At 37.2% G+C, this 16,381-nt stretch overlaps 1 protein-coding gene across 1 annotated transcript; it reads right to left on the reverse strand.

The window, feature by feature from the left end:
• Window positions 1–5,172: 5,172 nt before the first annotated feature.
• Window positions 5,173–16,032, reverse strand: LOC107595258 (plakophilin-3-like). The gene is made up of 12 exons (XM_016285611.1): window positions 15,997–16,032; window positions 14,699–15,495; window positions 12,856–12,979; window positions 12,570–12,774; window positions 10,517–10,691; window positions 9,461–9,578; window positions 9,193–9,357; window positions 8,934–9,116; window positions 8,512–8,665; window positions 8,227–8,422; window positions 8,048–8,135; window positions 5,173–5,448 (listed from the first exon to the last, which is right to left on the reverse strand). Exons 1-12 carry the CDS (start codon window positions 16,030–16,032, stop codon window positions 5,419–5,421), a joined length of 2,271 nt encoding a protein of 756 aa, XP_016141097.1. The 3' UTR covers window positions 5,173–5,418.
• Window positions 16,033–16,381: the final 349 nt, after the last annotated feature.

A 16,381-nucleotide genomic window follows, 5' to 3' on the forward strand; every position in this document is an offset into this window, starting at 1 on the left:
TCTTACCTTTAGTCTACAACTCTTACCTTTAGTCTGCAGCTCTTACCTGTACTTTACAATTCTTACCTTTAGTCTACAACTCTTACCTTTAGTCTGCAGCTCTTACCTGTACTTTACAATTCTTACCTTTAGTCTACAACTCTTACCTTTAGTCTGCAGCTCTTACCTGTACTTTACAATTCTTACCTTTAGTCTACAACTCTTACCTTTAGTCTGCAGCTCTTACCTGTACTTTACAATCCTTACCTTTAGTCTACAACTCTTACCTTTAGTCAGCAACTCCTACCTTTAGTCTACAACTCTTACCTTTAGTCTGCAACTCTTACCTTAAGTCTACAACTCTTATTTTTAGTCAACAACTCTTACCTGTACTCTACAACTCTTACCTGTACTTTACAACTCTTACCTTTAGTATACAACTCTTATATTTAGTCTGCAACTCTTACCTTTAGTCTACAACTCTTATTTTTAGTCAACTCTTACCTGTACTCTACAAACCTTACCTGTATTTCACAGGACTTACCTGTACTCTACCACTCTTACATTTAGTCTGCAACTCTTACCTTTAGTCTACAACTCTTATTTTTAGTCAACAACTCTTGCCTGTACTCTACAACTCTTACCTGTACTTTACAACTCTTACCTTTAGTCTGCAGCTCTTACCTGTACTTTACAATTCTTACCTTTAGTCTACAACTCTTACCTTTAGTTGGCAACTCTTACCTTTAGTCTGCAACTCTTACCTTTAGTCTACCACTCTTATCTTGCCTGTACTCTACAACTCTTACCTGTACTTTACAATTCTTACCTTTAGTCTACAACTCTTACCTTTAGTCGGCAACTCTTACCTTTAGTCTGCAACTCTTACCTTTAGTCTGCAACTCTTATCTTGCCTGTACTCTACAACTCTTACCTGTACTTTACAACTCTTACCTGTATTTCACAACTCTTGCCTTTAGTCTACAAATCTTACCTTTTGTCTGCAACTCTTACATATAGTCTACAACTCTTATTTTTAGTCAATAACTCTTACCTGTACTCTACAACCCTTATCTTTAGTCTACAACTGTCAACTTTAGTCTACAACTATTACCTGTATTTCACAGGACTTACTTGTACTCTGCAACCCTTACCTTTAGTCTACAACTCTTATTTTTAGTCAATAACTCTTACTTGTACTCTACAACCCTTACCTTTAGTCTGCGACTCTTAACTTTAGTCTACAACTCTTAGTTTTAGTCAAGAACTCTTACCTTTACTATACAATACTTACCTGTACTATATTACTCTTGAATATACTCTACAACTCTTACCTGTACTACACAACACTTACCTTTACTATACAATACTTGCCTGCACTATATTACTCTCGAATATACTCTGCAGCTCTTACCTGTACTACACAACACTTACCTTTACTATACAACACTTACCTGTACTATACTACTCCTAAATATACTCTGCAGGTCTTACCTGTACTACACAACACTTACCTTTACTATACAATACTTACCTGTACTATATTACTCCTGTATATACTCTACAACTCTTACCTGTACTACACAACATTTACCTTTACTATACAACACTTACCTGTACTATATTACTCTTGAATATATTCTACAACTCTTACCTGTACTACACAACACTTAGCTCTCTCAAAAGTGAAAACCACTGCTGCAGTGAAATACGTTTCTCCTACAACACTTACCTGCTTTCTGACACAAGTAACTGCTCATCGTGAACCTTACCTGTGATTGAATCACTCACAGACTTTTCAGCAGCACATCTCTGACTCTGCAGCAACATTTCTGGAGGATCCTACAGAGCAAAATGAAAACGTGCAAATTGATAAATAAATACATTGAATATATTAATGACCTAAGCAATAAACTAGATCATTGAATAAAATAAAATAAGTGGTTTTTGAAGTATTTTTTATTATGCAAATCTTCCCACATAGTGAGGTAGATATGTGGGAGTGTGTTAGAACAGCCGTTTTAGGTAGGTGTGGCTGACTCTTAACTTTTATAAAGAATATCTCTTTGGATTTGAGACTTTAGTCTTTGCAACTTTACAGATCTTCTTTATGCACCAAGAGCTTGTAACACTCCAAAGAGAAAGAAAAAAATGAAATCGCATCATATGACCCCTTTAAAATGACTGATATGCAAATGAAACCATTAATGCAATATGAAAACGTTAGATTAGTAACGAGCTTCTCATCGACTCACCAGCAGCTGCAGATGTGAAAACAGATGAAGAAAGTGAGTGAAGCAAGCAGCACAAGATTAACCGCCGATCACTCAGTTCAAACATCGCGCTCTGTGACGACATAAATGCTCATAGAACGTTCACGCTAAACAGAATCCAACAGATACTTAAAAACACTTCCTGTTCCCTCAAAGTAAAAAATAGCCATTTCAAAACCGATATAAATAGGCCTATCCTATTTATAAGTTCAGAGGTGCATTTCTCTATAACTCATATACCCCCAGTGAAAATAAAAATAAACATATTTTTGTGTGTGAATGTTTAAGTTATTTCTGGTTAATTATTACTATTAGTGAAATCATAATGCAGATGTTTCAAATCACATGCAAAAAGCATAACCTCTTTTATAGATTTGAATTAGACTGGTTTTCTGCTGTAGGAGAATCTCACACAATTCAAGAGTGATACATCTTTTTTATTGCTGTTGAAATTGAAACTTGCTGATCTCTGTGCTCTAGGCCTACCAGACTTTATATTTAGCGTTTACATGTAAAATTGGTCTAAAATGCTTTTGAATGCGCCTGATGTAATGTATCACAGACAAGTAGCTGAAATGTTGCTAGCGAAAGAGTCAGAAGCTTGAACTTGTCTTGCATTGTAATGTAACTTCAACTTCAAGTACTAAATCAGACGAAGCATGTTCAGTAGGGGAAACTCTTCCTTTTTTTCTGTTGGTGCTAAATAAATTTAGAAAGGTTATAAATAGGTTACTGTGTGTCCAAACAGATTATGATATTCAAAATTATGATAATTCAAAAAATATATAGGACATTAGAAGACTTTTAATGTATGATATTGAATATTTTTATACGTTTTTTGGTACTTTTACGATATTTACTAATATGTCGGACACTAGACTCTTTTGCCTGCGTAATTAACCCGACAATGGCACTGGTAAGGGAAATTTTAGTTTATTGCCTGAGGCTGCATCCACACCACTAGGTGTCAGCATAAGCCAGCACGAAATGTTGATTGATTCCACCAGTAGAGGGCAGCATTGTAACACCAGTAGTTTATAAACATCTGACACTTGCTGTTAACAGCCTAAAACCATAATGTTTACACTAACACAACTTATATATCATTTAGATGAACAATTATCATTACATATGTTATCAAAAGATAATGTGATTGTGACTGATAAAGCCAAACAATCCTTTTATAAGTGGCACCGTAACTTTAAACAAGTGGCAGCAAGCACTAAGTATAACTAACAGTTATAAGTATGAATGGATGTAGAATGGGAGTATAAGTCCTGAATGGAAGATTAATGACATTACTGCACTTTTTCTCCAAAAACTACTATCAGTCAACACTAGCAAAAGAACAGTCTGTGACACTGAATGTTTTGTACCCTGTGTTGAGGTAGCTGCCCTTGTCATTGCCAGGAGCTATGTGACGATTGAGGTCAAAATTCCTAAAATGTTCAACATGCAGTACTAAAAAAAGGCTTTGTCGTGATTCAGATGTCATCAATACATACTGTACTTCTACTCCGAATATCCAGACATTATAGGACAGTCTATGATTTAGAGATGTTGTGAATGTAGCGGCTCATGAGTAAGTCATGGGGTTTTGCAGTAGGGTATGACAGATGATTGTTCATGTCGAAGCAGAGAGAAAGTATGTAAATATGAGTGGGCCGGCATTAGAAGAGGACAGAAACACGCCAAACACATGAGAAAAGGACAGGGTGGGATAAAGTCATTTTAACCGTTTTTGCTGACTTGTGACAAACACAAACTGCAGCAATCAGCATGAATGGGAATTTCTGTTAAGAAACACCATAAAGAACTTTTATACATAAATGCAGATTAGTATATTTTTTAGTGTACTGTCCCTTTAAAAGATCCTAATACAGGATTTGTTTTCTGACAAAATCAGGTTGACAAAAACACAAACTCTATTTCCTTTTTATTGTTTTTAATATGAACATAAGTCTATGTCACTCAGGCACCATGCATTTTACAATGAAATTATGATGAATTATAAAATATATTAGACATTCGATCATCAAAGGCTTTGAAAAGAGAACATTCCATGCATTCTTAAAGGTCAGAAAGTTCAAGACCTCTCAGCAGAATCGGGTCTCCATCCAGTAAAAGCATATCTCAAATATTTAAAGACTGCAAATCACTCACAACAGTCTCATAACGGTCAATGTTGCATACACACCAGAATAAATATCATTTGGAAACATACCAACCCAAACCAAACCTTCAACATTTGGCATCCATAATGTGTAAAAAAGTTTATACAAAAAAATAAATACTACATGTAAGTAGAATTGCTTACCGTCAAATTAATGCACATTTTGTACCATGTACAATTACGAAAAATAGGGAAATTCGTAAATGAACAGAAATTATCATTTGGCATATAGAGTGATGTTTTAATCAACTTAGTGGGTTTAAATGCAACATTTCCATTCAAACATTCAAAATTCAGATGGTATTTTACCATGTATCCTCATATCATTATAGTTATTATTAAACCTCCTATTATTATTTGTACACAAAATAATGATACATACTATCTGTACATACAACACCAAAAGAGAAGAAAACCCACTAGATTTGAAAGCAGAATAGTAAGAAATAAGCAGTTTTGTTAAGATAAGAAGGCTGATTAACAGTCTGAATCTGTTCGGCCTGTGTTTAAAACTTTTATGTATATTATAAAACATATTACAGCCTTCTTATATTATCAATATCCTCACAATTCCAATTTTCCAGCTAAAATGTCTTCCCCACCATCATGATACAGATATTTTTCTACAAATATATATATAAAAAAGCAACTATTTTAAAAGTGATTACATTCCCATGATATAATTATTATATCATGGATAGTCTGTGTTTCTGTATATTAATTAAAAAAATACAGGCAACAGCCAGTATAAAAAAAAGACATATTTCAATAAATCCCTGAGGATTTTTTTTTTTTTAAATAACAAAAATACGAGGCTAAATAGGAAGTGTTCATCTATATACAGTAGCAATAAAGTCTTGTGTGTTATCCACTTTTTCGTATTTCAGAATATTTGTATTGCTGGTGTTCCGGTAGTGTTTTGAGCTTTCTTTATCCATTGTCCTTATTAAATATCTTCCTGATTGACAATACAATCCATTCAGATGCCCAGGTCTAAAAAAAATCTTCTCTGTGGAACCCTTTCTGTAAAACACAAAGCAAAAAGCACCTCGTGAGAGAGTGATGGGCAAATTAGCACACTGGCTAGCATCCCAGATTTGAAGTAAAAGAAAGAACACATTTTTTTCACCCGTGGTGTTCTATGGTGTGTTAGGACATGCTCAAGAGGAAATCACCTGAAATCCACATCGCCAGGGTGTGGCTGAACATCTACCTCCCATATCAGCATGCTTTAAGTGTGTATGTTTGTGTGTTTTGGAAATAAGCAACTCAAATATGAGTGTGTTATTTCCCGCTTGATTATCTAGTACAATATGTTCATTCGAATGTTTGTGTGAATGTGTGTGTGTATGTGGGCTTTTAAACAGTCTTCAAATAACTGGAAAATGTCTAGAGGGCAGGGCGGGAATGACAGCAATCGTGACGTGCAACTGTACTAGTTTGTAATGACAACACAAAGACACATTCTGAGTGTGTTCTTTTTTTCTAAACTCAATGAAAATGACAAAAAAAAAAGTTACATTTTTTACCATTTATGAAGTAATTGTGAATAGTGCTTGGTGTGTAAGTCAGGTTGCTAGGTTGCTATATGGTTGCTAGGGTGTTATAGGTGGTTTCTAGGGTGTTCAAAAGGCTCTCAAATCGTAAGTGTCCACTCTCAAGTCTCTATGATATTCTGGTCTCTAGATATGGCTCTAGAGTCTCTTTTTATGTAATTTTCACTAATTTTCAAAAATCTTAAGTTTGGTCATTTAGAAAAGTGCATGATTTGACAAACCATGTGATTTGAGATCATTCATGTCTGTAGCACAAAGGCTGTGGGAACAAGCTATGCACCAAAGTTAAATACATAGTGTAAAGTTCTCAGAACACCTGAGAAGAGATGATGCCAACCCTTCAGAGGACCTCAGATGATGCCAACCCTAAAACAACATACAGAACTACCACATTTTGCTATAAGTTTGATTGCATCATATAATAATTGCTGTTAATATTATTCATCGTCTGTTTTATTACGTCTTAAATTGATTTTTCCGTTCTGCTGGTTCGTCTGGTCAGAGGAGAACTGGCCGCCCGACTGAGCCTGGTTTCTCCCAAGGTTTTTTCTCCATTCTGTCACCGATGGAGTTTTGGTTCCTTGCCGCTGTCGCCTCTGGCTTGCTTAGTTGGGGACACTTCATTTCCAGCGATATCGTTGACTTGATTGCAAAGATATTATTTAAACTGAGCTGGATGTTGACATCACTGAATTCAATGATGAACTGTCTTTAACTGAAAAATTAGAGTTTATTATTGTCATTTTGCATTATTGACACTATTTTCCTAATTAATGCTGTTCAGTTGCTTTGTCACAATCTGTATTGTTAAACGCGCTATATAAATAAAGGTGACTTGACTTGACTTGACTTAAAGTCAAAGACCACTGCTGTATTTTCAAACAAAACACTGACACCTACTGGTGTGGATGAATTACACAACACCAAACGTTTTCAAATACAATTTGACAAATTGACACATTTTCTGGTGTATTTGTCGTCTATAATTAAAAATGATCTGATTGTAGGTAAGCTAGCAAAATAAAGTGACTTTTATTTAGTTAGCTGTGTGATCTCAAAATGGTGGCCATTATTAGGGGGTGACCTGCTTCATGTAGAATATGCATACAAGTCTCATGAGTGTGTGCGCCAATTTTGAAACAGAATTGTCAGAATACTACTAAAGTTTTACAAACAAAGAATTTTTTAAAATACTTTCCCAAAGTAAATGTGAGTAGTGCTTGCTATGTAAAAGTCGCCTTTACGATGCAATGGTGTTATGGGTGGTTGCCAAGGTGTTGCTATGTAGTTGCTAGGGTGTTCTGGGTGGTTGCTAGAGCTTTGCTATGTGGTTGCGGACTGTCCTAAATCACTAGCTTCCAACCCCAACTCTCTATGATATTCTGGTCCATAGATATGGCTCGGTGGCTCTTTCGATGTAAATCAATGGATGAAAATTACAAACATTCAAGAAAAGGGCATGATTTGACAAGATGTTTTTCATTCATGTCTGTTGCACAAACACCATGCAAATGCACCAAAGTTTAATACTTAGTATTTCGCTTGATAATACAACAGTGGTCTCAGACATTAAACTGACACCTACTGGTGTGGATGAATCAGGAAAGAAGGAAAGTTTTCAGCAGTGTTGCCAAGTCTGTGTTTTTCCCACATAATTGGGCTACTTTTTGGTGCTGCAGGTTGAAGTGAGATTTTGACCTGGAAGGAGGGCTTGACCCTCCAGAATGCGATTTTGGAGCCATTTTCTCCTGGAACGCGACTGGGCTAGTTTTGGCTGTGATTGCGCTAATTTTGAATACCAATTGGGATGGTTTTGTTATGTAGACCTAGCAACCCTAGTTTTCAATTACACATACTAATGTAGAAATGGTTTATTTACTGGCGCATTTGTGTCACATGACTAAAAATGTCTAATAATAGCAATGTGATAAATTTTTGGCTGGTTTGGCTGGTCACTCTATGTAAAATATAAGTGTCATGTAAGTATACGTCAATTTTTAAACACATTTGTCAAAAACCTTTTCAAAATACATTATGTATATAATTTATTTGATTATAATCCTTACGTTTCTGTAATCTTTGTGTAGCTTCTTGTACTGGAACATGTTGCTCAGCACTGTTGCCGCAGCTTTAGCAGCTTTCAGTTTACCAGGGCTAGATGAAAATTGAAATTGCAATGTTAGTTTGGAAACAATATAAATTAGTGTTGATTTTTGTTGTATATTTGGGTGTCTTTTAGTTTTACCTGCTGTCATGAGAGGTCTTGATGCCCACCAGCTTGGGCAGACCATCGAAGAAGGCGATGTCTCGTGCAGCCACCATGCTGCTGGCCACCAGGTTGTTGAGAGCTCCACAGACGTTCACCACCACGTCACTTGACAACTCCTTCTGGCGGCCATCGATGGGCAGTTTGGTAAGCAAGGGATTTACCACCTTTGTGGCTAAAATGAAAGAAATAGAACAATGAGCTTCTCTAAGGCCACAGAAATGTGATGGACTGAAGTTTTGTGGCTAAAGAAGGAAGCCTCACCCATGTCGTTCTTGTCCTTGGCATGAAGGGAGAGGTTTCTGAGTAAGCCGGTGAGAGAACGCGCCTCTAGATTGTTGTCGGTCCTGAGGAGATCCAGAATAACAGGCAACATCCTATTCTGCTCTAATGCCACACGACTCAAAATGGATGCCCACTGAAATATAAAAGAGAAGTTTAATCGTCTTTTTCACGCTAAGTGCTCTGGATTTTTGAAGAATGTTCAACTTTGGGTAAAATGTAGCGCTCATCACTGTCACTTTTTAGTCAGCCGTCCAATCACAGTCGAAGAGGGGCGGGGCAATGACCAATTGTCACACATCCTGCTTGTACTACGACTATGTTTTCAGCAGATCTCCTGGCATTTTCCGCTGGCTAAAAGTGCTTTGGTGAACACACAGCTTAATGTGAGGTGAACCCCTTACCCTCTTGTCTCCAGCTGTGAGGTTCTGCAGGGCTCCGGCCGCGGCCTCTCGCGTTGTGGAGTTGATCTCGCAGCGCTGCAGCACCTGGTTATACAGCTCCACTATCTTAGGGTGCCAGAGCCACTCGATACCTGTGGGCTGCCGTGACACTTCTGTAAATGTGGTGAGGTCCTGATTTTGTCTCTGGAAGAAAAGACAAAATATGAGATTAAGAATGAAGATAGGATCGTTAAAGAGGAAATTGAAAGCAGCTTCTTACATATTTAGCTTTCTTGCTATTAGGGGTGAAGCAGCCGATATCTTCTCCTTTTGAGGAGCTCTGAGCTCGACTCGGACCCTCCAGCCGCAGAAGTGCTGAGGGGGGAATCTCAGTGTACAGCTGATAGGACAGATTCCTCAACACACACACTGCGTTCTCCACACCCTGAGAGAGGAACACACTCATGAATGGCCATGTGAACACACACCTCGCAAGAGGAGGCAGCAACAGAGGCAGAATATAAAAAAAGAGGGTGCTACACAATTACCTTCTCCTCCACTTTAGTTTCCGGCAAGCATTTCTGAATATAGCCAACCAGAGCATCTATAAGGCCACAGGTCTCCCTCATCTGCTGTCTGGTCTTCTCATTCACTGAGCTCAAGTTTCTGTACAAGGAAACAGAAGGATACATAAAAAGCTGAATCTCACAAAAACATTTCCAGATCTTCTTTGACCAGAGAAAAAAACTATATATTATATAAATATATTTCTTAAAATATATATTTTTAATTTTAAAAAATAATTTAAGATTCCATTATTCTGTGGTAAATCTCATTACATTTTCTTTAATCTCGAAAATATATTTTCAAAAATAATTTGCTTAATTGTCATGAAAATAAAGTCACAATGAAATAAATAAATAAATAACAGTCCTTAAAAAGTCCCAAATATAGTCCTAAATAGACCTAAAAATATAATTTGTTTTCTAGAATTTTGTAAAAATAATAGTGCTAAAATTGAATTATTTTTTATAACTTTCCAAAAATAACACTTGTAAAAATATAATTACATTTTCTATCATTTTCTAAAAATAACTGTCCTAAAAATAGAATTAATTTTCTATGGTTTTCAAAAAACCACTGTCCTAAAAATAGATGTCTTCTTTTATAATTTTCTTAAACTAAGTGCTTGAATAGAATATATTTTAAAATAATTTCCCAAAAATAATTAATATATTTGATAATTTTCTTAAAGTGACAGTCCTAAAAATAGGTTTCATTTTCTATAATTTTCCAAAAATAACAGTCCTAAAAATAGAATTCATATTTTATACTTTTCTAAAAATTACGGTCTTAAAAATAGGTTTCATTTTCTATCGTTATCTAAAAATTACTATCTTAAAAGTGGGCTTCATTTTCTATAATATAGTTTGGGTTGAATTTTGCGTTGAAACATGACTCTCAAGTAATCCTGTTCTCAGGTTTACTAGCAGTGATGTAGCTAGAGAGGATTTTCATTCAATGACGTCTGATGAAGTTCCTGCAGGAACAGGAACAAGTAAAGGGGTACTCAAAACTGTCTGTGTGTGTGTGTGTGTGTGTACCTGAGACAGCCGGTGGTGTTGAAGAAGATGTCGGACTCTGAGGGGCTCAGCTCAATGATGTCCTGGTCCCCGGTGCCAGAGAGGGGAATCAAAATCTTCTCTGTCAATTCGGCAAGCGTTTCTCGTGCCAGTCTTTCTTTCAGGTTATCCTTAGAGGACAGATTCCACAGAATACCTACAGGGAAAGAGAGCAGAGAGGAGAGAGAGATAAAGAGAATGAGGAAAAGAGCATGGGAAAGTGTCGTGGGAAATAGATAAGAATTTGAATACAGATAAGAAAAAAAAAACCAAGAGGAGGGAAAAAGTGAAAAAAAAAAAAAATCATAAACACTTTATAACTGCAGCAACCGTTTCAACTCATTTCACAAATGTACAACCTCCTTAGCTTTCGTTATGATGTCATCCTCTTAAATGCCCCCATGTTTAATGGTGAGATTTGCATTGATAGATTTATTCGGTTTATTAGAGTTCCAGTATATCCAGACACACACAGACCACAAGGTCTGACATAAACGTGACTCACCAACCTTCGCTACAGGAGTCCACGAGATGTCATGACGAGTTTGAGCAATAATTAAAGTGGTTTAATTCAATACTGAGAGATCAGTCGACGCCCTGCGTGCAACACATGCAGATACACACATCTAGTCTGATGATGAAAACCTCTACGTCCGTACATCATATCCGGAGTCATTTCATGTCCTAAAAGGACACTGGACCTCACTACCATGAATAAAAAAGTCTTTAATTGAAGGTTGTTCTATATTTTCAACATGTTATAAACATACTGTGAAACTGAATAAAAAGTGTGCATGGCAGATCTTGATTTACTGAAAATCTATTTGAATATCATTCTGTACGGCAAAGTATTGATAAAAAACAGTTTTTAAACTAATAAAAATGTAATGCTTCAGAGAATATTTTTGTGTTATGTATTTGTTATGCTAATTAGAACATTAAAGGACAGATTTATTAACACGTTACATCAACGCAAACCCTCTTTAGGCGTTTAAATCTACTGTCAGGACTTACTAAAGACACGCAGTGGAAAATTAGTGATGAAAGGGCTTGGACCGAGTTATTTTTGCAGCTGACCTTAATGCTTATTCGTTTACATTTACATTTAGTCATTGAGCAGATGCTTTTATCCAAAGCGACTTACAAATGAGGACAATGGAAGCAATCAAAATCAACAAAAGAGCAATGATATACAAGTGTTATAACAAGTCTCAGTTAGCTTAACGCAGTACACGTAGCAAGGGTTTTTTAAATAATATAATAAATCAAATGAAAACAGATAGAATAGAAAAAGAATAGAGCAAGCTAGTGTTAGAGGTATCTTTTGCTTTTGTTAATTGTATAATAAATGAAAAGAAAACAGATGGAATACAAAAAGATTAGTATTAGTATATTTTAAGAAAACATGCAGCAAATGAATAGAGAGCAAGTCTAAAAGGGACAAGTGTTTTTTTTTTAAAGAATAGAATTAGAATAGAGAGTTAGCTTATTCATTTGTAAGAGTTTCCCTTTTAAAGGCTAAATCTGTGGGAGGAGAGTGTTTAAATAAATCATGCACGGTGATTTACTAAGGCTTGTGGTAGTCAGTTTATTGGTATCTATGCCATCATTTAACGCCCCAAAAAAGCATGTCTTAACCCATTTTGTGCCTGTGTTGTTAGCATATTACATGCACCCAATTACCATTGCTAATTTGTGCTGCTCTTGTCACTGTCAGTAGATCAACCATAGAACGTTCCACTCCCACTGGCGCTTTTATGGTCTCAAGCTAATTTGCTCCGTTTAGTAAATCAGACACCTAAATCATTAGCTTAGCAACATGCAAGCTTCAAACTCCATTGGAATCAATTGTGCATCTATATGTGTAGCACATGGAGTTGCTTTCTATGTAGAAGCGTTCCAAATCAGTCATTAATGAGGTTCATTATTAGCATGCGGTCTTAAGGTGAAGGTTGTTTTGTGAGTTTTGTGACACAATGGCGATTATAATGGCATTAAAGTTAAGTTACAAGAACAGCATGACTTAAATGCCCACCTGTGATGTTCTTGCGGAGTTCGTTGTCCGGTTCTCTAAGAGCCTCCATCAGTTTGGGGATCCCACCGACTTCAATAAGGGACACTTTGTTCTCCATGCTCTCATAGATGAGGTTCCTGGTGGCGCCGGTGGCGTAGCGCTGCACCTCTTGACTCTCGCTGGTAAACAGCTGCACCAGGAGAGGAATTCCCTTCAGCTGGTTCACCTGAAAGAAAAAGAAGTTCTACTTATATCGAAAACACACATTTCACTCGAATGTTTCTTCAGACGGAAAGCAATTGTATACCTGTTTCTTTGCATCATTGTTATTGTAACACTCATGCTGAATGTAGGCAGCTCCCAACATCTGAAGATTTTGATCGGACTCATCAAGATAGCTAATGGCAGTTGGCATGTCCAAACTGTTGAGTCTAGGAAAGTATGGAAAATTGGAATATTAAATCAGCAGCTTAGTAACATGCTATCATCAACTAAATTGGAATCAACTGTAAGTCTATCTGTGTGGCACACAGTATTGCTTTCTAGAGCGTTCCAAATCAGTCAATAATGAGGTTTGTTATTAGCATGTGGTCTTCTGTAACTCAATCTTCCGATGAATCGACTTCTCCCTGGTGACGTATGCTGGACTTTTCCAATCATTTTGTCCACATAAACTCTGCCCCTTTCTTACAGTCAACTCAAAATTCAGATCTGACTCCATCCAATCAACAACCGATGGATAGAAACAAATCTACGACCTACTTTTTTTTTTTTTACGATAAGCCATTTCACAATACACAATAAAAGATTGCTACTTCCGTTTCATCGCAGCTTCATGAATTTCTTCCTTGCTTTGACTCTTTGGGACACATTATTAGCATTCGTCTTAAGGTGCGGTCGGATTTACCGATGTCCGTTGAATTTTTGCGGGTGAAATCCAGTCATTTCAATAGGAATCTACATGAATCCGTATGCAGGAAAGTACAACATTTTAAAATGTTATTTAGTAGTGATACTATAAAGTAACACTCCAATTGATTTAACATTGTCCTGCAAAGATAATATTCATTAGCCGTAGTCATAGCATTGAGCTCTGGAGCTCATGTAGGGAATTTGGGTTCGAATCTGGTCTGCGCAGTTTTTCAACCCTGTTCCCAACTTTCCTACCCATCATATCTTACTTTCTTACTTTCACTACTATTAAAATACCCCAAATACTTTTTTTAACAAATTAATTTTCAATGTTGGCCTAAAGTGGAAACTTGAATAAAAAGGTTGTTTCATACTCTAGCTTATCTTAGTTTCTTAACTTGTACTACTTGCATTTTGAGAGTCTGATTATTTGAAGAAATTTTTGCTCAACAGGACATTCCTTCATGTGTGTTTGTGTGTGCTGGTGCATGTCGCTGGAGTGCTAGGAAGAGTGTGTTTCTTTCCCAGGGTGCGTGAAGTGTGAGGTTGCTGGACTGGTTTGGGTGTGCCTGTGCAACAGACTCGCTCTTCACTTTTTACACACATATAGGCAGGGCTGGGCAACACCAAACACATTTATACATGCGCACACACACAGTTAGCGCAACAAGGACAGATAAGCTAAATATGGGTGTACTGACAGGCTGTTAAAGCAAAGTAGGAGTAATTCTACGCTTCAAAGGTCAGCCCTGCACTCACTGAACCTTATGTAACACCAGAGTGAAAAAAAAAATCAATAAAAGCAACTCTAAATTATGATTGGATGAGTCACATTCGACAGCATTGTAAAATAGCCAATATAAACACACATGTGACCACGCTTCAGTTAAACGACTCAAATTTAATTTGGCAAGTTAAACTCTGCTTTGTCTAACAATACCCCTTAAAGTCGGTATGAAATGCAAACTAATATATTGTCTAAATATTATTGATCTTATTGTGACCGATTCATCTTTGCATATATTCCATATCTTAAATATTGTCATTTTAAATAAAAATTTTGTAACTCAATCTTCTGATTAATCGACTTCTCTCTGGTGACATACGCCGGACTTTTCCAATCATTTTGTCCACAAACTCCACCCCTTTCTTACAATAGGCTAAAAAAGGCCTTGACTCGTTTGGGATGCATTTCGCTCTGTATTTTGACACACATGTACGAAAGCACGTGTTCTTACCCGCTCAGGTTGCCCATGCTGCCCGTCATATCCATGCCATCAAACACATCCTTGCCTCTCCCGACACTATGCACGCTCCTGACGGAGCCGGCGCGTGACAGGCTTCCCTGCGGCATCATCGCCAGGTTGCTCTGTGAGTCCCCGCGAGTCGTTTGACGGTTGTTGATTCGGCTGATGGTGCGGTGGGCAGGGCCTTTGAAGGACTGCCGGCTAACGTAGACCTCCTGCTCCATACCGCTGCCTCCGCCACCAGTGCCCAGGGTCCCGCTGAGGGAACGTTTCATGGCCGGCAGCGCCATGGAACTGACCTGCTGCTGTCCGCTTTCAAATCCGTTCATCCTAGAGGTTGAATACATGGACTGGTGTGGGTAGGTGTTGGCTGCGTAGCCGTTGCTCATGCTCTGCATGGAGGCTTGTTGCGTGTAAGTGGCGTCACGCTCTGAAACCAGACTGCCATCACTGTCGTCCTGCACCACCCATGAAGAAACCACTTGGCGTGGCACGGACGCTAAACGCATGGAACGCATCGACAGAGTCTCCGGGTCGCCCCCCATTCGACTGAAGGATCGAGTCATTGTGCTGACCTGCTGCTGTGGAACTTGGCCGCCATTACTTTGGTAACCACTGACTTGGAAACCGCCACCCTGGTAACCACTGTTGCCAAACTCTTCTTGGTAATATGCTCCGCCGCCACCACCACCACCTCCACCTCCTGTGTAACTGACTTTGGTTCTTGGGCCGAAATCAATGGCAGAATGGGACGAGTAACCACTAGAGTACTGGGATGGACGTTGGGCCTAGTAGAAAAGAGAAAACTGCATACTGAATATCTACAGCGCTATCAACTATACCTATCAATTGATTAAAATGTTATCGAATTGCATTTGGCAATTAATTAATCAATACCACTGCTATTAATCACATTGATATTTCCAGAGAAAAGCCCCCGAAATTAAGATAATTTAGATAAAAGCAAAAACATTAATGTGTTATTTCCAATTTGAATCACTTTCATGGTAAAATCACGGTAAAAAAAAAGTACAAGTAATGGAGAAGTTTAACTGCTTTTTTTTCTATCACATTTTAAAATTTTTAATTACATTTTGTCATTCATTTATAAGTTATTGTATTAATTCATGCATTTTCTGTATTCATTTATGCATTTTAATGCATTTTTTAAAATACATTAAATCAACAACTCTACTTAACATAGTATCACTCAATAGGAATATAACTGAAAGTGATGCTTAGAGACTTCTAAACTTGTGATTTTTCATATGTGGTTGGTTAGAGCTGACCTGTGAAATATCACATCTAACTAACACAATCCCCATTACTCATTTTCAATATTTGGACAAGATACACATTATTGTCTTTATGGTGTCTTATTGTCTTCTTTTCTGTTGTTGACTGTTTGTATCATTGATATTTTTATTCTGCGTGTACAGCACTTTGATAAACACTTGCTGTGCTTTATAAATAAGCTTTGACTTTGCCTTTGACAAGTTAGATTTTCTCAGATTTTCCCCAAATGAATGTGTAGGTCTATAGATAGATAGACAGACAGATAGATAGATAGATAGACAGACAGACAGACAGACAGACAGACAGACAGACAGACAGACAGATAGACAGACAGATAGACAGATAGATAGATAGATAGATAGATAGATAGATAGATAG

Source organism: Sinocyclocheilus grahami, unplaced genomic scaffold (genome assembly GCF_001515645.1).
Source record: "Sinocyclocheilus grahami isolate Dianchi unplaced genomic scaffold, SAMN03320097.WGS_v1.1 scaffold199.1, whole genome shotgun sequence".
Classification (NCBI taxonomy): Eukaryota; Metazoa; Chordata; class Actinopteri; order Cypriniformes; family Cyprinidae; genus Sinocyclocheilus; species Sinocyclocheilus grahami.

Coding starts and splice junctions, on each gene's coding strand:
- LOC107595258 (XM_016285611.1), bottom strand. CDS start 16,032: ATGGGGATTGTGTTAGTTAGATGTGATATTTCACAG. Junction 9,358..9,460: donor AAACTAAAGTGGAGGAGAAG/GTAATTGTGTAG, acceptor TTCCTCTCTCAG/GGTGTGGAGAACGCAGTGTG. Junction 8,423..8,511: donor CAAGGACAAGAACGACATGG/GTGAGGCTTCCT, acceptor CTTTCATTTTAG/CCACAAAGGTGGTAAATCCC.